This window comes from Photinus pyralis, unplaced genomic scaffold, assembly GCF_008802855.1.
Source record: "Photinus pyralis isolate 1611_PpyrPB1 unplaced genomic scaffold, Ppyr1.3 Ppyr1.4_LG8, whole genome shotgun sequence".
NCBI lineage: Eukaryota > Metazoa > Arthropoda > Insecta > Coleoptera > Lampyridae > Photinus > Photinus pyralis.
The window spans coordinates 22081714-22106935 of record NW_022170819.1 but is presented as its reverse complement, the minus strand read 5'-3'; the positions used below and the strand labels follow the sequence as shown (position 1 = coordinate 22106935).

Below are 25222 nucleotides of genomic sequence, written 5' to 3'. Positions count from 1 at the left end.
CTGGAATTCTACTAATTTGATCTAATCAATACATAAATGGTGAAAATAAGCAAATAAATAACGAAAACAATAAATTACAATAAATGTTCGAAGTGTCCTCCTTGACATTCTAAGCATTAACCTAACCGATTTCGTAATAATTAAATTGGACGGCGGTATTTTTAAAAATGCGACAGCTGTCAATTGTATCTACTACTCATTTGAACTACTCAATAGATTGATGTGTTTTTTTTTAAATCGAACATAGGGAAATTACATTGCATACAAATTCCTATGTTCGCATTTTAAAAAAATTCACTGTAGAAGTATGCATACCGATTCGGCGATTCGCATGCATATCCCGCGTCGGTTTGAGTAGACCTTTAAGCTAAAGCACCAGCGCGCGTCGTGTGCATGTTTTTCAACTATCATTGGCTAGAAATTGTATGTTTACAAGTAACGCCGCCATTGGGTATATTTGAATTTGCCGCTCACCGCGCATTTCTCTAACTAGTACTCGGGTCGCTTCTACGAGTAAGGTCGCTTACATACATAGATCATTGAATTTATAACTATCAGAAGTCTTGTGAGGTGTTCTGTTTGTGAATGAACTTTTATCAAATCAAAATTATAAACGTCAAATTAGGGGTCGCGAGTAAGGTCGCTTACTATACATAGATCATTGAATTTATAACTATCAGAGTCTTGTGAGGTGTTCTGTTTGTGATGAATTTTTCAATCAAATTATAAACGTCAATGGATGTAGGTATTACATAAACATCTATGTAATCTTAGTTAAGACCAATGTAACAAAATTATAGGTTGATCGTTAGATCAGTTTTAATATTAGTATGTAAAGACGCAATAAACAAAAATTTCAGTAACGAATAACAGGGCGACAGTCTCATTTATCTTAATTTGTCGATCGATGTGATTGGACTCACTTTTTGCCCAACTTTGTATATAAAGTTGTAGTTTAAATATGCACGTAGTTCATATGCACCATTTGGTAGTTTAAGCTATACCTTCGTATTTGAACTAATTTTATTATAACCTTAACATTCAGTAAACAGAAACACGCTACATTTATGTACTTTCAATGTAATTTAATTTTTTAACACAAGAAAGATGAATGTACATAATAGTGTTGAGAGTATTTTAAACGTTTTTGAAAATGTGGTATCAAAACCAGAAAGTTATTTAAGGTAATTTGTTTGATCTTTTATGGCATGTTAACATTTCTTAAATTTGTCATGTAAACATAAGATACACTATAATTGGATTTTTGTGTTAATTAAACTCTTCTCTGTATAGTGCCGAGGAGAAATTAAATGGAAACATTCGCAAGCTACTAAAAACTTCATACGACTTTTCAAAACAAACAGATGCAAAAACAACTTCAAATGCATTACCCGAGCTAATAATTGACAATTTTGACTTGGAACAGATATGGCAACAATTAGAGTTGCAAAACAATTTTATTTTAAATAGAAATGTTAATACAATTAGCAAGCTTGTTGTTTCAAAAGAAAAATTATTCTTCGAAGAAACGACCGATGATGTAGAGAGTGAAGAACCAGTAGAAGAAAATGTCATAGATGATGGTGCTGAGCAATCTGATGCAATCTCTGAATTAGATCATACAGATAATGAAGAACATGAACCGATCCCTACCAAAACTAAACCATCAGTAGTTGATGACAATTTTTTTAAGTTAGATGAAATGAACAATTTCCTTTTATCTGAAGAGAAGAAAGGTAGCGACAATAAAAAACCCCCAGAATCTGACTCCGAATCAGAAGGAAGCGTAGATATGTTTAAAGAAGATTCGGATAATAGTGATGACGATCCTGAAGCATATAATAACAAAAAAAATCCCAGATATAAAGATTTTTTTGGAAAATCTCAGCAGCAACCTGAACAAGTAGAAGATCAAGAAGATTATTCTAATGATGAGGAAGACGATTTTCATGATCATTATGACGAAAGCAATAACTTTAGTAACGAAAATGATGAGATAAAAAAATTTAAATCTCCATTAGAATTAAGGGAAGAACGACTAAATGAAAAAATTAAAGTTTTAGAAGATGCTGCGATCAGCGATAGACCTTGGCAATTAAAAGGAGAAATTCAAGGAGAAAATCGACCAATTAATTCACTTTTGGAGGAGGTCTTGGAATATGATGTGGGTAGCAGACCAGGTATTCTAAATAAAGCAAGTGGTAATTTCTCTTTGTAATTGTGGTATGTTTCAGCACCTGTAATAACGGAAGCTACAACAGTGCTGTTGGAAGATGCCATAAAACAACGAATTAAAGATAAATGCTTTGACGATGTTGAACGCAAAGAAAAACCTGTAGACACACCTTTAGAATACAAGAAAAAGCTTGTTTTAGATCAAGAAAAAAGTAAGCAGTCTCTTGCGCAAATATATGAAAAGGAATTTTTGCAGCAGAGAGATGCTTTACAAGCTACAGAAGAGAAGGAAGAGGAAGAACCGGCCTTGCACAAGGAAATCAAGTCTATGTTGAGTAGCCTATTTTCAAAGTTGGATGCATTATCAAACTTTCATTTCACTCCTAAACCAGTTGCACCAGAACTTAGAGTGGTTAATAATTTACCTGCAATTAATATGGAGGAAGTTGCTCCGGTTGCGATGACTAACGCATCACTTCTTGCACCCGAAGAAGTTAAGGTGAGGTCCAAGGGGCAAGTTATAGGAAAAGATGAAAGAAGTAAAACAGACAAAAAAAGAGAAAGAAGGAAAAAGAAAAGCAAACAAAGCGAACATGCCCAGCAAAAGATGAAGATGACTTTGTTGAAAAAGCCTGGTCTTGGAAATAAATACAGTAAGGAGAAAATGAAGAAGATGATAGAACAAGTGTCTAAAGATACAAATGTTGATAAGGTAATGTATTGTTAAAAGTTCTGCGTATTAATTTTGTTGATTTAGATGGATGAAGTTGTTGGATCTAAGCGGATAAAATCCTCAAGTGCATTTTTCACTCAGCTACAAGAACAAGTGTCGTCGCAAATTAAAAACACTTCAAAAACCCACAAGAAAATCAAAAAACAAACTTTCAACGCTAAGCAACTAAAATTATAAAATGTACATATTCCATTGATCTGTAAACATTAAATAGTTTCACAGGATTTAAATTTAATGAATTAATGAGACATACTTCCATATGACAAAACAAAGGGTCAAAAATATGTAAATATTATTTACATGGATTTACAAAATTTAGTTTTACAGTGATGTCTTTAACTTGAGGTACCTACCTAGTTCAATTTATCTCCTATAAAGTGAATTATTAAAATGGCAGAGCAAAGCTATGCAAACGTTATAGGTCTATGATGCCCATCTGTCTGTCTGTGAGCACGTTAACTGCCGAACGCTTGGTCCAGTTTGGTTCAAACTTTGCACAATTATCCTATATACCTACCACATGTAATAAGCCTACTGAGAATGGGTCAAATCCAATGATGCGGGGTCACATCGAGGTTTTTCAGATCTGCTTTAGGGGTTTATTTTGGCTTGGCAGTGTTTCACAGTTTAAGTATCGTCATTGAATAATAAGATTCTATTAATTTGTATACAAACATTTCACATGTACAAATAAATTGAGCTTGAAACTGCCCAATGGCGTCTACTTAAGTTAGCAACATGTAAAACAATGTATACAACATATAAAAGAGGGGTGCAATAAAACCATGGCTTAACATAATTTTGGTAATTGGATTTATTGTCGAATTTTTGATAAAATAATGAGAAATACACATGAAAATAAACTAATTCGTATATCAATGATGAGAAAAAAATCTTCTTTCGATTGGTGTTATTATAAACCCTCTTAAGTTAACATGGGGGGAGCAACAATCTGCAAAACGTTTTTCCAATGTTAATTGCCTATATTCGGTTTCGAAATATTCACCCGGTATAAAAACATATAGGTACACTTTAAAAAATGTACACTGTGTTGCCTTTAATCAGGCGGAAAAATGTTAAGTATGTACAAGCATTGTGTACAAGCAAAGAGTATAGTACAAGTACTACATTTTGTTGTTAATAATACAAACGTAGTCCTTATAATGCATAATGCATCAAATCAAAGGCATTATGGCGATATTTATTCCGAGGGCGACAGAGCCCGAGGGCCTACATAATACCTACCATATACTCTGTAGCTGGAACGGTATCGACTATCGAGCGCCAAAATCGCGTCCCGCAATAATTTTAGGCAACCAGCATAACGTAGATATTTTCATCCTTGTCTGGCACGTTGTTTTGTAATGTTCTTTTGTATTATTATTCTTAGAATGGGATCATTGGGATGGGTGGGATCTTCTTCTCTTTTTTTTTAATTCCGGAACACATCTCGGAATTTTTTTTTATTCGGAACACATCTCGGAATGTTTTTTTTTAATTCCGGAACACATCGGAATGTTTTTTTTTGCTTTCCGAACACATCGGAATTTTTTTTTAATTCCACAACACATCAGAATGGTTTTTTTAAATTCCGGAACACATCGGAATGTTTTTTTTAAATTCCGGAACACATCGGATCGGAATGTTTTTTTTGTGATGTTATTAATTGGGATAATTCAGGAATAAAATCGTTTTTGATTACAAAAAGGCTTTTTTTTAAGTTGAAAGATGATTTCAAAAATATTTACGAATGCTAGGCTTGCACTTTTGTTTTTCATAATTTGCTTTTTTACGATATGAATCGAGTTAAGGATCAACGCTACTTACATTTTTTCATTAGCATTCTTGTGGTGTGTAGGGCAGGGATTGAATTCGCCATGAGGAGCTACTGTAGTAGTTTGGGTAAAACGTGCCTCTCCCTGTTTGGAATGGTGGATGGACTTCATTTTAATATTAGGTGTCCTCCACCAGCTACCTGCTAACCTTCTACAGCCACTGAATCTCCAACCAATTGGTGCTAGGAAAATAATTAAACTTCCCTTAGATTATGCAGCTGAGCAGCTCTACTTCAATTGATGCAAATAGAAGAATAGAACGAGTGCTTCATCTAGGGAGACGATGCCGCAGCGCTGAAGGACCTACGGGGCGTGCGATTCAATAGGGAATATGCATGTAATTTTTTTAATTTTTTAATCGCTTTTTTACATCGTTCTAACATAGTAAAAAGAGTAAACACTGTTAGAACAATTCAATTTAACTTGTAAAATAATATTTAAAACGTTGACTTTATTCAATGTGTTTAAGCGCCGCCACATTTTCAGCGGGCCTTGGATGACGTCACAAGCCACCACGAGTATTTGTTTACTTTTAGAGTTGATTTCAGATTTTCAGTTGTAATAGCTATTTAGACCATGGAAAAAGCTAAAAAACCATTTTATAGGTATTGTCTTGTACCAAAGTGCAAAAACACTATTAGAAATATTCCCGATAAAGTGTATTTTGCAGTTCCAAAAGGACGACTCCCAGAGCGTTCTCAATTTTTTTACAGTTAGTGAACCCTAAAACAACCTTTTTCAACAATTGTGCCGTTGATTCTTGCAAATCGACGGACTATGCAATTTTTTTTCAAAATCCGATGAATTTTCTTAGTTAACAAATGGAATAATTTCCAAAATACCATCAAGAAATGTAAATCTATAGTAGGCGAATGGAAAGCTCTCGGAAAGACCTACATTAAAAAAAAATACGTCCAAACCCGAGTTCACGAGAAATCAGCTTTTTACTTCGGACTTGTTTTCGACACAACAAAAAATGATTTTGCAAATCGGGTCGCATCGAACGATTCTTTAAAGGGTGAGCTTTTTAATGCTTCTATTTTACCAAAATGTATGATTTTTATTAATCAGAACGCCAAGGGCCTATTATATAGAGTAACCTTCCTTGTTATATTTCGGGAGATATTCAATTTGTTAGTTAACTAAAAAAAATTCCACTTAGTAATAACCAATTGATCATCTTCGGGATTGCTTTTTTTATATTTTTCCATAAAAAACAATAACATTTGAAAAAGAACGTTTCATACCCATTGTATCTTATAGAAAATTCAATTTCTAAACCAATTCATTTCTCTTCATTTTTTCCCTTAGAGTAATAGTTAACGAGATAATTGAAGTCAAATGCGAAAAGAAACGACATCTTGCCATTTTTTCATCGTTTTTTGTTTATACATAACAATATATTCCGGGAGTTTTCGGCTAGGGGGACTCTGGTTTTCGGATTCAGCGGATCTTTTTACATAGAAGACACTTGATTTCGTTGAGTGAAATGACAACACCCAGCTCAATCTGCCCAAACTGTAATTTGACTGCACTAAGTAGAAGTACTTATGAATTGACACAACAAATGCGATCGGGTGGCATTTGACGTCACTTTCATTCGTCCAATAGTGAAGCGTTTCGCAAATTTGAATTTCGTTCGCTTATTTTGCACTTTTGAATTAACATTTTTAGCAATTAAAAACAAACTAAATAAGAAACTAATGGTTTAAGTATAATGTCAGGACAATATTACAATAAATATTTGCTGGAGAAAGAATCAAGTAAATTTAAACCACATGCATATTCCCTATTCGTAAGGCTCATATGGCGTTGCTAAACATCATGTGTAATTTGTAAAGGACCGAAATTTGATGTTTTCTTTTTTATGTAATTTTGTGTTAGTGTGTAGTGTGCTAGTAAATAGGCAAATGAAAAATAAGGAACTATTTTTTGCTTCAACCGAAATCGCGCAAACTTAGCCACGTCCAGATGTAGATATTCTGTGGTAACCTGTCTTTGATGGGTATTATTTTGAATTTTTAACGGTTTGTAAAAGTTAAAGTTTGTCTTTGCCCTGCTGATAAAGCAAAAAGCTTGGCAAAGACGTGATGGACCCAAGCACAAACGAATATGTATGTAACCATTCTTGATGTATTTATACAATCAACTTATCTAGCACCTTCGTTGCAAGTTTCTATGCCCGTAGTACTACTGCATGTACTTTTCTTAGGAATTAGTTGTTAATTGAACTTGATAGTTGCTTGTATAGATGGTAAAGTTAAATTTTGTAGGTTAAAACACGAGAGAAAACTGAACGGAAACAAGATGCTGACGATGAGTGTGATAAAAGCTCTCCAACTTTTGTAGAGAAACCGTCTTCTCGAAGAGTCAGTTTTGCTAGTATGAATTTCATCAAGTAATGTATATAAATTACATTTTGTACATTACAAATTAATTGTTGTAGGCAATTTGCCATAGACCCGGAAAAGAATACAATATGGGATGCGACATACGAAGAAATGCTCACGTTAGATTCAACGCATTCTTCTGAAAATGTGCATGGTACACTGTCTGCGCGGCAAACAGGCAGTTATAATTCGGATATTAGAAAAGGTATGCATAAACACTATATTTTAACCTTGATTTTAAATATTCGCTTTCATCTAAAACACAGTTGTTCGAGATGAGAAATGTGGCGCGTTCTTGCAACAACTTCTAACTTTCTGAAATTTTGCTTAGTGGCTAGTAACGATTTATCCACAACTTGTGTTTTTATTATAAAATGTAAAAAGTTGTAGATGACGAAAGGTACTATTTGTTACATTGTATACTACAAGCGCAGTCTTACTGGCCACCAACAATTAATAAAACATCAAAATTTTTAGAAATTGAAATAGAATTTGAGTAACTAAATACAGAGACAATCAAAGTCAGCTCCGAGGTCTGCTCAAAAACACAGTTTTGTAAGAAATTTTGTGTTTTTCTAGAACATGTTGGGGATGCAGAAGATTTTCAACTTGATTTAAACTTACCTAATATATGGATGGATAAGGAAAATATAAGTTTTCCAAACAATAGTCAAACGCAAAAAGGTAAGTATACCCAAAATTTAAGACAGAATTTCTCGAGGAATTTCTGATTTCATCAGCCTATTGCCATATGCGAGAAATGGCTTTGAAATGTTGTTAGATCAGTGTTCTGCAAACTTTTTACGTAGTCGAGGCTAAATAGCTGTAAAATAATTTATTTTCAAAAAAAATTAGTTACCGGGCGAAACCGGGTTTTTCAGGCAGGTGAAATGAATAGAAATTGGGAAAAAATAATTAAAACAGCTGAATTTTTCCGCGGGTGAAATCACGGAGGTTGAAAGGAGTGGAAAGTGGTGTTTTGCAAATTGTGGCAAAACTATTAATTTTAGAGGAAAATGTTTAATGTAAAAGTTATAGAGATTAAAAAAATTAGCAACTTTTGTATCTGCACTATTTTCACATAACCTCCAATTTTCGTAGAAAAACTGGAAAAACTGTTTCTTTCGTTTTTTATTCTTAATTTTGCGAAAAAAGTCGTAGGGGTTTGAAATTTGCAGTAAATATAGTTTGTTGTATGATAAAAGAGGAGATAATTTTTTGGGCCCGTAAAGTCGAACCGTTTCCAAGATCTCACGATTTCTGAAAAAAACCACCTCTTTTTCAAGGGGATGAAAAATCTATTTTTTTTCGTCGTACAAAGGTGCGCGGGGTAGCAAAAGTTTCGTAAGGACTTACAATTTAATAATCAAAAACAAAAAATATCCCCAAAAAAAATTTTAAGAAAAGCGGCAAGAACTGGGGGAACAGTTTTAAGATATACCGTTTTTGACAGTAGGTAAATAGCTTTTTTTGCAACTAAATTAACGTTTTGGGTCCGCGCTAATGAAAAGTTTTTGAAATCTGTCTTTTCTCTCCTCTTTAATGTTGCTAAAATATTTTCTTTTGTTTCCTAGTGCCTTAGTGTAGTGCCCAACTGCCTTAACTAAAACATCTTTATTATTTCTTTTTTCTGCATTTTTACCGCAATGAAAGTAATTCGAAGTAAAATCGAATTCTTTTGCTTCCTGAACAATTTGTTTTTGTTCACTAACCTTCCTGCCTGTTTTGCAGCTGATGGGATTAAGCTGGGCCTGTTGATCTATAATTTACAGGAATTATGAGTTCTAAAAAGAACACTAAACACTAAAAACAGCGCGTGTTGTCGCGGTTTTGAAGAAGGGAGACCCTACGCAAATCGAAAATTACCGACCAATTTCGTTATTGAGCGTATTCTCTAAAATATTAGAAAAAATTGTCTTCAACCGGATAACGTCTTTTATAACAAAGCTTAAAATTCTACCACCCAGCCAGCATGGGTTCAGATCGGGTAAGTCAACAGAAACCGCATCATTTGATCTCTTGACACACAATTCGACACCAAAAAGTTTATCTCTATGCAACTTGTTCTATATCCACTTTTGGGCGAAAATGAGATATAATCACCATTGGATGCAGAAAAATATACTTGTTCTATATCCGTTAAAATATTAAAGCTATCTTATTCGATAGCAGAGTTAGTGTGTTCTATATCCGAGACAAAATACAATTCCGAAGGATTATACTGTTCTATACCCTCTTAGAAATCTGGCGCGCTTGAATTTGTTCTATATCCTACTTATTGTATGGTAGTTTTCTACCATAATTACTTTGTGCAATATCCCTGTAACGAATGTGGGGATATCAGATACAAAGCCAAACGCGTTGCAGGAAATGTTGCCGCAAATGCCAAAAAATGAGCAAGAATTCTACAAAATTCTGTTGTCCAAGAACAAAACAAAACAGAAAAAGAATGCAAAAAAATTAAAGAACCTAACAAATAAATGAACGTGAAGTATCACTATAATCGCCTATTATTTTGTCAGAGTTTTGTTTACTTTTATTATAACAATATATTAAAAATTTCAGATGATTGGTTCTTTTATCACGTTGAATCTTAACAAATAAATTCTGCTTAAAGTGTTCTATATCCTTACTTTTCATAAAATTTCATGTAGAATGTCCTATATCCAATTTGTTTTTTGTTTTACAGCTGAAATCTATGTAGAGTTTTGATGTCATACCTTTAGTATTATTCTAGCAGTGGAAACATGTACCTAAAATAAAAATACTAGTGTTCAGCCAGTAAGGTATGTCAATATCTTAATGTCCATCTTTGAAGTTGATTTTCTTAAAACTACAAAAAGTGGATTTAGAACAGTATAATTCTTGGCTGACGAATTTAGTCGTGCATTTGATACAATCAAAAGTGATAACACCTGTTACAAGTTAGACCAACTAGGAATTAGAGGTCAATTTCTTGAATGGATTAACTCATTCCTATCAAACAGACAGTTATACGTGGACATTGACAGTGTACACTCAAACAAATTTAAGGTTAATCTAGGCGTCGCCCAAGGATCGATACTGGGCCCTCTGATATATTTACTATACGTGACAGACTTAAATACTCATGTGAAAAGTGGCAAAATCATTAGTTATGCTGACGACACAACCATTGTGGTAGCAAGAGACTCCCTCTTGGATTTAAAGCTAACAGCTCAAACTGCAAATGAACAATTTAAAAACTGGTGTAACTCGAATCAATTAGTGCTAAACTAACAAAACTGTCTGTATGTATTTTGGTAAATCCAAGCAAGAAATTATGTCTTCCACTCCTAACGTCAGCCAGTATACCAAGTTTTTAGGTACCCTTATTGACGACGATTTATCATGGACATGGTTTTTCCGGTTTTTCTAGGAAAATTGGAGGTTATGTGTAAATAGTGCAGATACAAAAGTTGTTCATTTTTTTATTCTCTATAATAATAATAATAATAACTTTATTAGATCGTAGACCAAAGTATGTGGCATTGACCAAGTCGGTAAAAAAAAAACATAGTTCTTAACTTTTATATTGAACATTTTCGCCTAAGATTAATACATAGTTTTGTCACAAATTGCAAAATACCAGTTTCCACCCCTTTCAACCCCCGTTATTTCACCCGCGGAAAAATTCAGCTGTTTTAATTATTTTTCCCCAATTTCCGGTAACTAATTTTTTTGTTAAAAAATATTATATAGCTTGGACTAATGTTCAAAATACACATACGAAATCGGGAAATTTAATTTTAAAATACAAAAGGGGTATTTAATGAGAAATGAGAAAAGGCGGTCCAAATTTTTGGTAATGGTTGACAAGCTGCTTTCATTTCTTCATCGATCGTCTTCCGACGTTTTCGCTTTTGTGTTTTTATTGTACTGTAACATAAATTTAATTACGTGATTTATTTATGCTATTTGCATATGTTTATCTTTACTAAAAGGGTCTGTTGTTAAAATGTCAACGAAATATCTTCTTAAATAACAAAGTTGGTATTTAGCAGTCTTTGCAAGCGCCCGACTGAGTTTTACCATATGCAGTATATTTGCCTTTAGTAGAAGCACCTTTGATTAAAATTTCAAAAAATATGTCCAGAAATGAAAAAGGTAGCATTGGGCGGTCTGCGCATGCGCATATTTCATTTTTGCTATATGCGAAATTTGTCTTTACTAAAAGCATCTTTGGTTAAAATTTGAAAAAATATACGTATCCACAAATAAGAAGTTAGAATTTCGCAATCTGCGCATGCACACAACCAATTTTTAGCGCATTTCCACAAAAATTAAAAAAAATGCGCTATTGTGACCACTTTGTCCGTCCGCTCGTTCGTTGAGACGCTACTAGTTCTTTATCTTAAGAGCTATTGTTCTACTTTTTTCGCTATTTGGTTCGTTATGGTGTCGAGGCTTGCACCAAGGAAGGCATTTTTTCTGCGTATTACTAAAAAAGTTATTTTAAAAAACCAAAATACCGTTTTTTACATGTTCCATAATTTTACACTTTTGCCGTTTATTAACGATCCTTATAGTTTTGTATTGCTGTCTGTCTGTTGGTCTGTCCGTCTGTTCCTTTGTCTGTCATGAACTGAATTGCATGAAATTCAATATGGGCATAGATGTAGCCATATAATACGCAATGCCAAAAGTTAATAATAATAACTTTATTCCCTATAAAGACAAATATAACACGTCACAGGATCGTCAAAATAACATCAAAGCAAAAGAAAAACATGTTTGGAAAATTAAAATGTGTCTTCAAAAAATTCAAGTAAGCTGTAGTAAGGTTTTAACATTAGTATATTCATGACCTTCTTCTTAAAAAGATTGACGTGATGGATCTTCAATGTAGCGGGTAGGTGATTATATACTTTAATCGGCATGCAACGCGTGCTGTTCGCAGTGAGAGCAAGTCTATGTTGCGGGGGTCTTACATTGTTACATCTTGTATCATATTTATGTGCTGCGTGGTTTTCAAGAATCAAATTTCTTTTGCGTTTGTGTACATATGTGGCGGCTTCTAGGATATACAGAGAGATAACAGTCAGAACGCCTAGATCGACAAACAGATCCCTGCATGAGGTACGACTTGCCACTTTGAAGATCGCTCTGATCGCACGTTTTTGGTAAAGTAGTGCCCGATTAACATGAGGACTGGGTCCCCAAATGATAATACCATAACGCAATCGGGATTCAACATCTGCAGTGTAAACAGCTTTTAGTGCCGGGATGCCAACTGCGTCTCTGAGGAATCTGAGCTTATAAATAGATTTAGAGATAGTTCGACTGATAGCTTCGATGTGCAACTTCCATTTGAGATCATGGGAGAAGGTGATGCCTAGAATTTTAATGTTCTCCTGGTATTCGATTCCTGACCCTGCAATATTCAGGGATAATTGTTGGACACTCTGATGTGACGTTGAGGAATGAAAGCGTGTATATTTCGTTTTTTCTCTATTTAAGATTAGTTGGTTTCCTGTACACCATTTGAACATGGCATTTGAGATGGTATTGGAGTCCTTTTCAATGTTGCCTTGGCTGCTGCTGACGAGGACGGTCGTGTCATCTGCATAAAGAGTGACTGCGTTGATGGGGAGGTATGTAATTAGATCGTTAATATACAACGAAAATAAGAAGGGAGATAGGATCGCTCCTTGCGGTACTCCAATTCTGATAGGTAGCTCTTTGGAGTGATAATTTACTCGTCAGTCTTTAGAGAAATGCGGTATTCGTACGAATTGAGATCTGCCAGATAAGTAGGAGGCGAACCAATAAAGCGGGATTCCTCTAATACCATACTTCTTCAGTTTTAAAGTTAGGAGATCGTGGTTAACGGAGTCGAACGCTCTGCTGAGGTCGTAAAAGATTCCTATAGGAGCTGTTTTATTTTCTAGGTCGACAACTATATTGTTGTAAAGTTCCAAGTTCGCTGTAATGGTTGACATTCCTAATCTAAACCCATGCTGTTTATCGGAGATTAATTCGTGTTTATCGAAATATGTTGATATTCGTTGTAGCATAGCATGCTCCAGTAGTTTGCCAATGCAAGAACTAAGAGCAATCGGTCTATAATTAGAAATGCTAGAGGCGTCTCCTTTTTTAAAAATAGGGATTATGCCGGACTTTTTAAGACACAATGGAAATATTCCAGACGCAAACGATGCGTTGATAAGATGAGTTACTATCTTCGTAAGAGGTTGTTTTGCTTGTTTAAGTATATGAGGAGCAATACCGTCAGCGCCAGGAGAGCTGTTGTTATTTAGTTTATTAAAGAGGTCTGATACTTCGCACTCGGCATATGGGAATAGGTAAAAGGAATTTGCATGATTTTTAATGTGAGCTTGAGGGAAATCTGACTTAGGAATAGATTCAACTAGGTTGGTGGGTGTTGTCTGGAAAAATTCATTAAACAAGTTTGCCAATTTCGTGGGAGACTCGATCACTGATTGTTCAATATTGAGGGACATATTTTGGTGAATACTGGTACGCTGATTTGTGAGTGAATTGATTATTTTCCAAGTCGTCTTGCTAATATTTTTCCTGGCTCCCATTATCTTGGAGTTGAAGTAATTGAATTTTGTGTTTCTCAATAAAATCCTATGGGCTGCTTTCAGTGCCACAAATCGGTGTTTCAGACCAGGATACATTTTTTGTAGTATGTACAGGTCGTTTAGCTTTTGGTTTGAAGATATTATTTCACGAGTAATCCATGGCTTTGTTCGGAGTTGAGTCGAATCGATTCAAAATTTACAGTGCCCTTTTCGCATCTCGACCATTTATAAACCGAATTGCAAACTTTATAATATATAAAAGTATTTAAATGAAATTTGATAAAATGAAAATCTAACGCCAGTTTCAAAATTTGGTTTTGCGCATGCGCAGTGCCAACTTTTTAATCTATGGAAGCATTTAAATGAAATTTGATATATAATGGGCCGTATGAATAAAAGTAAGCAAATGCTTATACTTGCAAAACTCAAAGTAAATACTCGTAACTGCCCCTTCATACTGGTCTGTTTAGCAAGGTTTAGCAGCGCTGCACTGCGTCCTGTCCTTCTGCTTAGAAGGGCTGCTAAGTCGCCCAGTGCGAAGGAGCACTTACGAGTATTTACTTTGAATTTTGCAAGTATAAGCATTTGCTTACTTTTATTCATACGACCCATTGTAGGCGCTTGGAACAAAGGAAAATCTAATGTTAGTTTCAAAATTTAGATTTGCGCATGCGCAGTTCCAACTTTCTTATTTAGGAAAGCATTGAAATGTAATTGTTCTTATATACGGAAATTGAAGTAGGACGTCAAAAATGGATTGCACATGTGCAACGCTATCTTTCATATTTGTGGCCGGATTTTTACGATTTTAACAGAAGTTGCATCTTACAAATGGGAAATGAATGCAAGTGGAATTGCGCTTTCTGTAAATCGTTTACAATTACTTTTTAACTTGTTATTATATGCAACATGTTTGCATTTACTAATAACATAAGCTACCGAACTGAAATTCAAAAAGAACAAACTAAATGAATTGAAAACTGTAGGAGTAGGTAAGGCCACGGACGAGCGGGCAGAGAAAGTGGCTGTAATAGCGCACCCAACTTCGTTAAAAAATGCGTTAAAAACCTGCAAATGTTTACGTGATCTAAGTGCTGACATCTTTTCTACCTGAAACTACATGTCGACTGGACTATTACAGTATTACCTACAGTATTATAGGGTTTGTCATCTTCTTTAGTCAAATGATAAGATCTTTTTACCACAGAGCTTGGGGAGGGATGAAAAATTCAACTCGAAAATGTAACAGAAATAAAGTTTTACTATTGCACAATACAAAAGTTTCACATATTTTTACATAGCGCTACATTTACTATTTTGTTTACTAGAAATCACTTAATCTCTGCGCTAGTTTAACAGCCTAAATCGACTATTGGCGTTCCCTCGACCCATACAATTTATAACTATCATCCTACACTGTTTAATTAAAATTATAATTAGTTTTTTTATTTTTAGTTCATTCTTCAAATAAAGGAAACCGAAAAGTATTAGCACTGTCAAGTGTGCAATTTATGGGCAATAAAACTGTTTTAAACAATAGCGACATGGAATTGACTAGAGCTGTAACGTTTCAAAACGTTCGAAATATAACGCTACCAATAAATGAAGCTATGGATTATACGCAATGTGTGGCTGCCGAGAACCCCAATAAAGTGAAAAATTGCAAGAATGTAACGTTATACGATGCCAACATTGAATACACTTGTCAAATACCCCATCTTAATTTTCCAAAAATGCCTCTGGTGGTTAACAGATCGATTACAGACAGTACTAGTATGGACTTGACAGGAGGAATTGGTGAGGAGTCTCTTGTACCATGTAATTCATCACCATCAATGATGGAACAAACAGTTCCCATGACTGATTATCAATTCAAAGATAAGACCAATGTAGAAGGTTCTGTAAACATAGAACTGACTCAGAATGTGTCACTCAGCAATCTTTGTTCGTCTTCGAAGATTAGCTGTGACTCAAGCGGAATAGTTTCGGCCAATAATGTTCAGAATGAAATTACAAAGTTGGGCGAAACTTGTTGCGAACTCCAGTCAGTTCAATCAAGTGGAGAGAATGACAAAACAAGTCTGTTGGTAAACTTAAATGTAGATTATATTAAAGGGCAGGTTTTTGCAGAAAAAAATAAACTGCATCATTCATCATTGAAGGTACAGTGTGATTTAAACTCATTTGATAATGCACAGGCCGATGGGGGTGTTGAAGTGTACTCATTTCAGTCGGATATGGAAATAGACCAAACAATTCCAATAACAGCACGGAGTAAATTAAACTTAAGTCGTGATGGAATTGCTATACCATTGAAGATCTCGGTAGATAACTCGAATGGAAATTGTATAGTTTGTAGTGGTGAAGTTAAGAATTTAATGGATGCTGCAACCACTGATGAATCACAAACTGTTGGTTTAGCTTGTCAAATACCTCGACTGCATTTTGCAAACACGGCGGCTAACAGATCACGTCAACTGCATTCGTTTCAAACAGATTTGGAAATTGATCAAACAATTCCAATAAAAGAACTGAGTGACTCAAATGGAAATCGTACAGCTAAAAATTCAATGAATGTTGCTCCTACAGATGAATCACAGACTGCTGGTCCAGATATTTTGATTGAGAAATGTAAGGAAGGTGTGCTAATAAACCTTGAGAAAGAAGGGGGCCAAATATTACCAGTTAAAAAGTGTGAGATCAGTGGGGTCACATGTACAGAATTAGCGAACAAACCAGAGAAGGAAATGGAAGATGTAAAATTGGAACTTACGTGCAGTATAGACACCAAATGCAAAAGCATCTCTGCATCTCAGTCAATGCTAGAGAAATCTACAGCACTTCCTCAAATGTCGCCTCTGAGACCAGATTACTGTTACCAAAACAAATCAGTCCAAGGAACAGTTGCGGAAACTCTTGTGACTGATTGTAATAATTTGAGTAATTGTCAATCACAGTCCGATTTCTCAAAGATTATTACGGGTGAACTAAATCCGTCCTTTATCAACTCCAAGGTCTTGGCTTTAAGCGATTTTAGTTGTGACACCTTTCCAACTTCATTAAACAACACACGTGAAACTATGAAAGATGGAAAGAAAAAAAGTTTTGGCCTACAAGCAACATACGTTGTAGATTCGAATGTATCGAAACAACCGTCAAAAAGTATGTCAAGTCAAGTACCAACTGATATTAGAGACGTAGAGACACACTTAAATAGTCACACTGGCAAATCTATAAATATCTCCCAAGAAGATATTACACTACTGGAATGTTCAGAAGACACGTTCGATCTGATTACCCAAGAGGCTCAATCTTGCATCCAAAACATTGCAAACCAAACGAAAGCGTCCGATGAAAACAACGTTGATTTCAATCAATTATGGAATGGTCATAAAATTGAAGCACAAAGAATTGAAACTTCAGTGCAGGAGTTAGCAGACAGCATCACAAATTCCGCCGCTAATAGGGGCATTACAACTAGATTTCAATCTTGCTTGAAAATGTATGAAGAAGTAGCAACTCAGTTTTCTGAAAAACATAAGGTGAAAGAATTTCAAGACCGTCACTCGCGAATTGTACTAAAAAGGGCATCAAGTATTGTGGCCGAAGATTCACTACCTCTTCAAACGAGTAGCGACTTCTCAGAAAATTCCATCGAAATTTTAAGCTATGAGGAACAAATCAGAAGAAAGTGTAAAAGGTAATTATTTTCTTTTAATCGTAGCATACACAAAATTGAAAGAATGCAATCGCCAGTTTGCCCTGGAAAGATTTATGCTTTTTTTCTCACAAGTGCTAATGGTAAAAAAAGGTTTCGTCGTTTAGGGGTACATCTTCAAAAGTTTGTAGCGTTCTAAATTTGCAGAAATTGTGGATTATGTTTATGAACAATTTATTCTTTTTAAATGAGGCGGGAACGGTTAAATAGTGTAACCAATAGAGGACACTATGTCTGATGTAAGAGCGCATGCATGTATACACAACTTATGATAAGAGGGATTTTTGAGCGGGACCAAGAAAAAGGCGAATGGCGGTCGTAGAAAAGAAACGTTCCCACGGACATAATAATTAACGTTGTGATTCGAGACTTATTTAAGTCAGTGGGGCTAGGTAGCGAAAATAACGCGTGAGTTACTGAATGTAAAATTAATTTATTGACAGTAAATAATTTTAGGATTTTGGTTACCTACCTATACTACGTGCAATTATTCCGGTACAAACCTAATTAGGCAATAACTTAATCTACATTTCAATGGTTGTCTAAAATTCTTTCAAGAGCCGTTTGTCACCTTAAGTAAGCTATTAATTTGGAATATTCGTCATATTAGCGTACGCGTTACCTTTTAGGGCTCTTACCCCTAAGTACTGGAAATTGGAAAAAATATATAGTAGCCGCCCCTGACGTCACGTGGGACGCAAATTTATTACCTGCACAAGTAACTGCGGAATACCAAGCGCTGTTCCTGATGATAAGATTTTAATTCTATGGTGATAAGCCGCCATCCCACCGTCCACCTGTATGTACGTGCTGTCCATGTGGATAATGGTTCACACAATGCTCTGAGGTTTGAGATAACAAAATTTGAAAGGAGATGTCAAGTTTATTTGTTTAAATTAAGCATATTTGTCTATTATTAATTGTCCATCCTAGAATTAATTGATAATGTTGTGCTGTCCTTAAATTGTCAATTGTTAGTTAGAGTTATCAGCCCAATATTGAAGTCCGTTGAATGATCATTCATCTGAAACACAAAAATTACGTTATCGATATCATCGTCAAGTTATACTTACCTACCGAGTCAATTACCTGTTTAAATAAATTAATAATAGGATCGGTTTTTGCATTACGTTATGAGCTTGTCCGATTACCTGTCATTGGGCAAGTTGGTTTAAGACAGGTTGGCGCCCCCTTCAAACAACACTCAGTACAAGATCCACGACTCAGCTCCCAAATCTTTGAGCACTGTTAACACCCATTATAGCCAACCAAAAAAGGGAAAGTCATAAGTTCCAAAAATTGAACTTTTTTTAGAAACCATACTATACACGGAAATTTACATAGCCCATTCCCATGAAATTTGGTTTACAACCGCATAATCGACCATTTCGAATTGAAATAAAATAATTTCCAAATGGCACCTCTTCCGTAAATACCGGTGGTTTTTTTAAAATAGAAACATACCATTTTCTATTTTTTTTTTTCTAAATGCGCTATTTTATTCCGAATTCAGCACAATTAATATTTAAGTACTTATCTGTCATAGATTTTGACATGTCAATTTTTGAAGATAATTTAAATGTAAAAAATTTGAAGATGCAAGAGTCCATTCAAAAATTCATCTCTTAAACCGTTCAAGATAAGTGAGTGCTCTTTTCTTGTAATCGAATTCTTAAAGTCTAAGGGATTTCTTGAGTGACCGCCGAAAGTCTTGAAAAAGTTTCCAAGGCTGCAAAGTTAGCAATAAAAAAATATCAAAAACTTCAGTTTGTCAAATTGCAAATACTATTACTAATGCCAGAAATGAATGTAGATGTAGATGCACCATGTGGATAATGGTTAACACTGATTGACATTTGATTCGAAGGACATTCCAAATAAAACAATTGCTTCCAAAGCCTACCATACGTAATGAAAAATAAGAATACTCAATAACTACGGGACATATGCATACAGAATGTTAATAGTGACCGTAAAATTTAATAGTAGTTGCAATTTGAATAAGTAAAAAGGTTTCGCCCTAAGGCGAGTAACGTTAGAGCATTTTCCATGATTTTATCAGTACTTCCCAAAAGGTTATTGGTATGTTTTTCTTTACTAAATCTATGGTCAAAATTTCGAAAAGATATCTCGATAAATAAGACAGTTGATATTACGAATCCTGCGCATGCGCACATTAATCTTATGTTTACAATATACGATACGTGTTTGTTTTTACTAAAAGCATCTTTTGTTGAAATTTCAAAGAAATATCTCCATAAAAAAGAAAGTTGGCAGTGCACAGTCTGCGCATGCGCACATATGATTTTTACTATATTGTCACACTAGGGGGTTTGGTAGCTCTGGTTTTAGCACTCAGCATAGCCAGAGGTGTGTGACTTTCAACCGAAATCAATAAGTCATGTTAAGATGTAGTTATTGAATTATTTATTTAAACATAAAAAAATGTACTTACATGTAATCTGTCATTGTGTCACTAAGTACTAACTACTGATCACTGATTTTGATGGCTGATGACTGATCCCCTTAAGAGACTTGGATCGTCTATTTATTGGTGCCCGCCGCCGCAATTAGGTCGGAAATCTCACGCCCCTGTTCAATGGAAATTCTTACATCCAGGACTTTAATTAACCGCAGCCTTTGTATGGGTTGTGAGAAATCGGAACTAACGCAATGCAGCTAACCAATGTTTCCTGATTCGTAGGCTCAGAAATCCCTATGGGGGTTGTCATATCCGTGACTGTTTCCTAATATATTGATTGCAAATTGTAGTTAAGATAATAGCTAAGGTTTTGCATGAATCATTATACCTAATAATTGATAGATTATTAATTTAGAAAAATCACTTTCGTGACATTTGCCTCCTCCCACAGAAATTCCTGACCTCAGGAATTGACTTGTATTTACTGAGGGTAAATACTCAATCTTACTTGCTAACGTAAAAGGTGAAAAATAGAGTGGAATTTCCAGGATGTTCCAGGACATTTCCAGTCTATTTATCCATCCTGTATATACTAAACTATATACAAATAAACCATACTATACAATCATGTTTTACAGTAAGGAAATGAACAAATGTTTATCACCAAAAATGTCTTAACCGCAGTTTTTTTTTTAATTATCACTGTAAGATATGCAAGTATCCGGGTCTACCAAAAACGACTTTTTTATAGTTCATTTGTGATTTAAACGTACTCGCATTAGGTAAGTATCACTAATTAGTTTTAAAGTTACTCACAATTGGTCTCAAGGTGTCTTTATCACTATATTGTTTTTCACTTATTCACATCACTTGGTCCATCGATATATAATGTGTATCTTCCGACGTTGAAGATCGGCGATTTCCCTCAGGGTGTGGCACGTACATAATAGGTGGTGTTGATGGACTCTTCCTGGGCTGAAAAATCACTTTCGTGACAATATGCGGTGTGTTTGTCTCGACTAGACGATTAAAATTTCAACAAAACATTATTAAATAAGAAAGCTGATATTGGGCAGTCTGTGCATGCGCATATTGATCTTCAATATTTTTCTTGGCTCAGATGCCAGAGCTACATACTGAATTCAGAAAGAACGAACTAAATATATTAAAAACATAGTAGTTAAGGCCTTGGGCGGACGGACAGAGAAAGTAACTGCAATTGCGCTAAACACTAAAGTTTTTGACATTTTTTGATTACTAACTTGGAGCCCAGCCCAAGCCCCTGCAACTTTTTCAAGATATGAATTTTCGAATGGACCCTTGCATCTTCAAATTTTTAGAGTAGAATTGACATGTCAAAAATTATAACAGATAGGTACTAAGGTACTGTAATGAGACAGGGTTGATTATTATACCACTCACCTTCACTCAGAGTGAGATCTCCTAAGGGCTGATTCTACAATGAAGGTATATACCAAGAATAAGCTATACCTAGAATAAATGTCGACGGTTGCGTTGGTTACAATTGTGTCAACCAATGAGATACATGTTGCTATGGCAGTTATTCCAAGGATGTCTTATTCTGCGTAAAAGTGTAATTGTAAAACCGGCCCTAAATGATCGTGTTAAGACCCTAGATTTTACATTGTGTCTTGTAGTATTTTAAGTTACAATTTTAGAGGTCGTCATCTGTCGCATCTTTTATTTGAAGTATCACAGAGACAAATTAAAAACATCACGGCATCTTTAAAGCTTTATTCTTTAAATCACAATGCCTGATAGACAATACAACCAGATGTCACAGGTTCTAAGCTATTGTGACATTAGCACACCGTGGTGCCTGAAACCGTGTTAGGTTTCTTCGAACGTAGACAATGGTGGCATGCCCTAAACTAACGGCACCACCTTTCCACTTTACCGCGAGAAGCCTCCTGCAACGACATCACTGACCCTTCATCTTTTGGGTCAGAATTTATTGGCTTTGTATGCCATTTAAGTTTCACGGTCACCAAAGCTGGATACCTAGGAGTTGGTGAGTGTGAAGCCGTATGCCAACTTCTTTTTCCTTGCCTGAGGCCCTTAATTTTCGATCTACTTACAAGCGAGCGCATAAATTGCAGTACTCCACTACCAATTGGCCACGAAATCACGGACTGGTATTAGGACCGAAAAGTCCTGCGGTCTCTCAAGCGCAGTCAACATTCCAAAATCAACTTAAACCAGTAGAACTTCCTTTGAAGGACTTCAATGCATATTCATGAAGTGGTAAAATTAAAATATAAGTCGGTTATAAGAGAAGCAATCAAAAGGATCCCTTCGGCTAGTTAAATTTAATCTAATTTCCTAGTAGCTTGCGTAATTGGTAACCTTAACTCCAATTACAAAAAATTGATGATCGAACGCATTCACAAGGGCTCAATTTTAATTAATCATAAGTAAGCACAATGTGTAATTTTGACAACATTAAATTTAATTCGTTGTTTGGACCACGCCACCCAACGACGGCATGTTGCACCCATTTCGAGGAAATTAGACTTGTGACTTATATACAAAAGCGATATTAAATTACGTAGGCCATTCGATTATTCAATATAAATGAAAAGATTCTTCTTTGCAATATTCCTATAATGGATTCAAACTCCATATAATTAACAATTGTCTGAGGGCCAATTGCACCTTAAAAATTAAGTATCCCTTAAAGTTAAGCATCACTTAAATACCATAGCAACGATTGTCTTAATAATCGTTGCCATAGATTTTAAGTTCGACTTAACTTTAAACAAGGCGTAATTTTGTTGGTGCAACTGGGGCTGATTACATTTCACTCCTACAATTCATTGATTGTGTACATTTTTAGTAAAGCTCTGCACATGGAAGTACCACATTGCTTTTTTTTTACCAAGTAAGTTCCTGAATTAAGTTGCAAATTTCTACATTTTTCCTCTGTCAATGTATGCCCGAACGCTTTCTTTACAAGTTCTTATATCCATTCATTAAAAACAACATATAACAATTAGCCATGCTAGAAACGTAAATTTTTCGCCTTTATTACTTTAGTCGCATACGGACTAACTCTGTTTTGTTTTAAACTGGTTTATACAGAAAAGGGCACGTTACGCGCGATACAAGGACCACTTATAACAGGCGAACCGTACTTTCTTACGTCCGCTCTGTAGCGGGTTGTGTACAGAAAGGCCTTATGTTCGCCTTAGAATTTTTATTACAGACTTTTGTAATTATTTCTTCTGTTTAATAACAAATTTGTGTAATCTAATGCTTATAACTATGTTTTATTATTGGTTTCTTTTTAGAAGTAAAAGCTACTGGACAATCAAATCTCTCAAAGGAGATTTCTGTCAAATACACACTTTATATAAAACTATAAGGCTGGATGTAAAATTCAACACAATGAATGGTATTGTTTCCGAATGTGCTCTACACGACTGCATATTGGGTAATAAATGAGTTTTTAAGTTTCCCAAATATATTAATTTATTTTGTTAACAGATACCTCCGATCCAATTGCATTACTGGTGCATAAACACTTTAAGCACCGTCTCATTGAAAAGAACATCAAATCAGGAGTCGGTGAGAAGTACGACATATTGACGTTGTTAGATTATGTGCATATAAACATGGAAAAGATGTTAGATATTTTTAACGAATTTTGTTCATTTTCCAAGAAGTACAACTTTAAACTGGATAAACAGTTTATGTAAGTAATAGATTGTTATATGCTTAAATATGGTAAGTGACAATAGTATCGATCTTCATTTATAGTTCGTACACTGAGCAATGTAACATGTCATTAAGTCGTAAATTAAATGTCATTTGTAACGCAACCGATAGTTGTATTGAATATACACCTGAAATGCAATGTGAAACTCCGTTTCATACGGGCAAGATTCGCTCAAAACAAACTATGGGAACTTGAAAACAATAGAGCAATAGTTTTCTACTACTTAGAGTCAGCGGTTCTCAATAGTTTTATTAATTATATTGTTCGTGTAAAGTTTATTGTTCAATGAAGCAGCTCAGGTTGAAGTTCTTGGCCAATTTGCCATAAATCCCTCAATGTCAACATTTAGTTTTTTTTTGTTAATTGTTACATTTTTGTTAAATTGTCAAGATGAATATTGACTCTATTGGTACCACTGGAAAGGATTTTTCAGTAGCTTTCCAACGATGTGTCACAAGTATGGGGTTGACATTTAGGATTTTTGAAGAGGGGGGGGGGTCACTCATAACTTCATTCTGGTTCCCCTCGATACCCCCGTAACGGTTTTGTGTGATTTTCAATATCTTTAGTTGGGGAAATATGGCCGACTGCAAGTTTTAAAATTAACACCCTGTATATTAATTGGTAACGTTACATGTTTACAATGTCTTTCATGCCATGTTCACTTATTCATTATGGAATACGTAATTACATTAGAAATTGTGATGAAACATGTTGAAAATATAAGAATTGAGACAATAAATGAATAAGCGAACATGCGGGGTGTTTCTTTTGTTTGTTTTAAAATGAATTTGTTTCGTTTTAGGGGAACGTTTAACATAGTCAACCTTATTTTAAATAGTAGTTGGAGATTTTATGTCGATATGTCCGAATTAGACAACATATCCAAAGACTCAATTAGGATAGAAGGAGATGGTGCAACAAATGAAGTGCATATAAGGGAAATGAAGAAATTAATGAATAGAGTATCTTGTGGTTTACCCTTTTTAAAGAAGTTTTTAAGTGATGCTTTAGCTTATACTAGTTTGTGTGGTGCGCAAGCACATGGATAATTTATTAATAAACGTTTGCAATATATTTAGACATTTAGTTAAAACGTTATTGCAATATTTGTTTCATATTTAATTTTTTGAAATATGTCTAGTGAATGTTCATTTCCTTAATAAGTTTACATTATATCAGTAAAATTAAGGTATGCTATATAAAATGAAGCAGTGTCACTTCATTCTTTTTATGAAAACAGCTACAGATTGGCGGAGTTTAATGAATGCAGTAAAGTAAGGATCTAATAGATAACATTTCGCTTGCAATTCACGATGTAAAGGTGCAAAAATTCTAAGAGTGAAAATTCGGAAAATGAGTCGAAATAAATTGCATTGCAAGAATAAACTTTGAAATTAATTGTTTGTAATGATGTGAATGCATAACGTAAATAAATAAATGTAAAGCGATGGGGTATACAAAAGGGATTTTTTTTAAATATTGATTTATGAAAAAAATGTATTCTTCATGATATTTTTTGCTTGCTTTGAAAGTACCAATAACGTTTCGATAATCTAAAATTTATGTATAGAAATCTGGTAAAATAATAAAATTAATTTTTTTTTATTGAAAGTTATCATTCTACATTATAATTAAGATAGA

The 25222-nt window shown here is 34.6% G+C and overlaps 2 protein-coding genes across 6 annotated transcripts; both read left to right on the top strand.

Annotated features, from left to right (window-relative positions):
- The first annotated feature begins 1028 nt into the window (after nucleotides 1–1028).
- LOC116179392 (U3 small nucleolar ribonucleoprotein protein MPP10-like) lies at nucleotides 1029–3138 on the top strand. The gene is made up of 4 exons (XM_031499181.1): nucleotides 1029–1184; nucleotides 1294–2180; nucleotides 2235–2887; nucleotides 2933–3138. Exons 1-4 carry the CDS (start codon nucleotides 1108–1110, stop codon nucleotides 3083–3085), a joined length of 1770 nt encoding a protein of 589 aa, XP_031355041.1. The 5' UTR covers nucleotides 1029–1107; the 3' UTR covers nucleotides 3086–3138.
- Nucleotides 3139–6717: 3579 nt separating this feature from the next.
- LOC116178501 lies at nucleotides 6718–24655 on the top strand. 5 transcript variants are annotated; one of them, XM_031498009.1, is made up of 9 exons: nucleotides 6718–6857; nucleotides 7017–7141; nucleotides 7190–7338; nucleotides 7713–7817; nucleotides 15155–15778; nucleotides 15830–17399; nucleotides 23151–23293; nucleotides 23347–23554; nucleotides 24384–24655. In XM_031498009.1, the coding sequence occupies exons 1-9, from the start codon at nucleotides 6834–6836 to the stop codon at nucleotides 24628–24630; spliced, it is 3195 nt and encodes a 1064-aa protein (XP_031353869.1). In that variant the 5' UTR covers nucleotides 6718–6833; the 3' UTR covers nucleotides 24631–24655. The 5 variants fall into 5 exon arrangements, with proteins under 5 accessions (XP_031353869.1, XP_031353867.1, XP_031353870.1 ...); XM_031498007.1 differs by having other exon boundaries at nucleotides 15155–17399; XM_031498011.1 differs by having other exon boundaries at nucleotides 6842–6964; nucleotides 15155–17399.
- The last annotated feature ends 567 nt before the right edge of the window (nucleotides 24656–25222 follow it).

What these genes read in the sequence shown, in the direction of transcription:
- LOC116179392 (XM_031499181.1), top strand. Translation starts at nt 1,108, where the DNA reads ATGAATGTACATAATAGTGTTGAGAGTATTTTAAACGTTTTTGAAAAT. An exon ending in TGATGTGGGTAGCAGACCAG is followed by an intron (nt 2,181 to 2,234) that starts GTATTCTAAATA and finishes GGTATGTTTCAG; the next exon opens with CACCTGTAATAACGGAAGCT. An exon ending in AAGATACAAATGTTGATAAG is followed by an intron (nt 2,888 to 2,932) that starts GTAATGTATTGT and finishes TTGTTGATTTAG; the next exon opens with ATGGATGAAGTTGTTGGATC.
- LOC116178501 (XM_031498007.1), top strand. Translation starts at nt 6,834, where the DNA reads ATGGACCCAAGCACAAACGAATAT. An exon ending in ACCCAAGCACAAACGAATAT is followed by an intron (nt 6,858 to 7,016) that starts GTATGTAACCAT and finishes TAAATTTTGTAG; the next exon opens with GTTAAAACACGAGAGAAAAC. An exon ending in TAATTCGGATATTAGAAAAG is followed by an intron (nt 7,339 to 7,712) that starts GTATGCATAAAC and finishes GTGTTTTTCTAG; the next exon opens with AACATGTTGGGGATGCAGAA.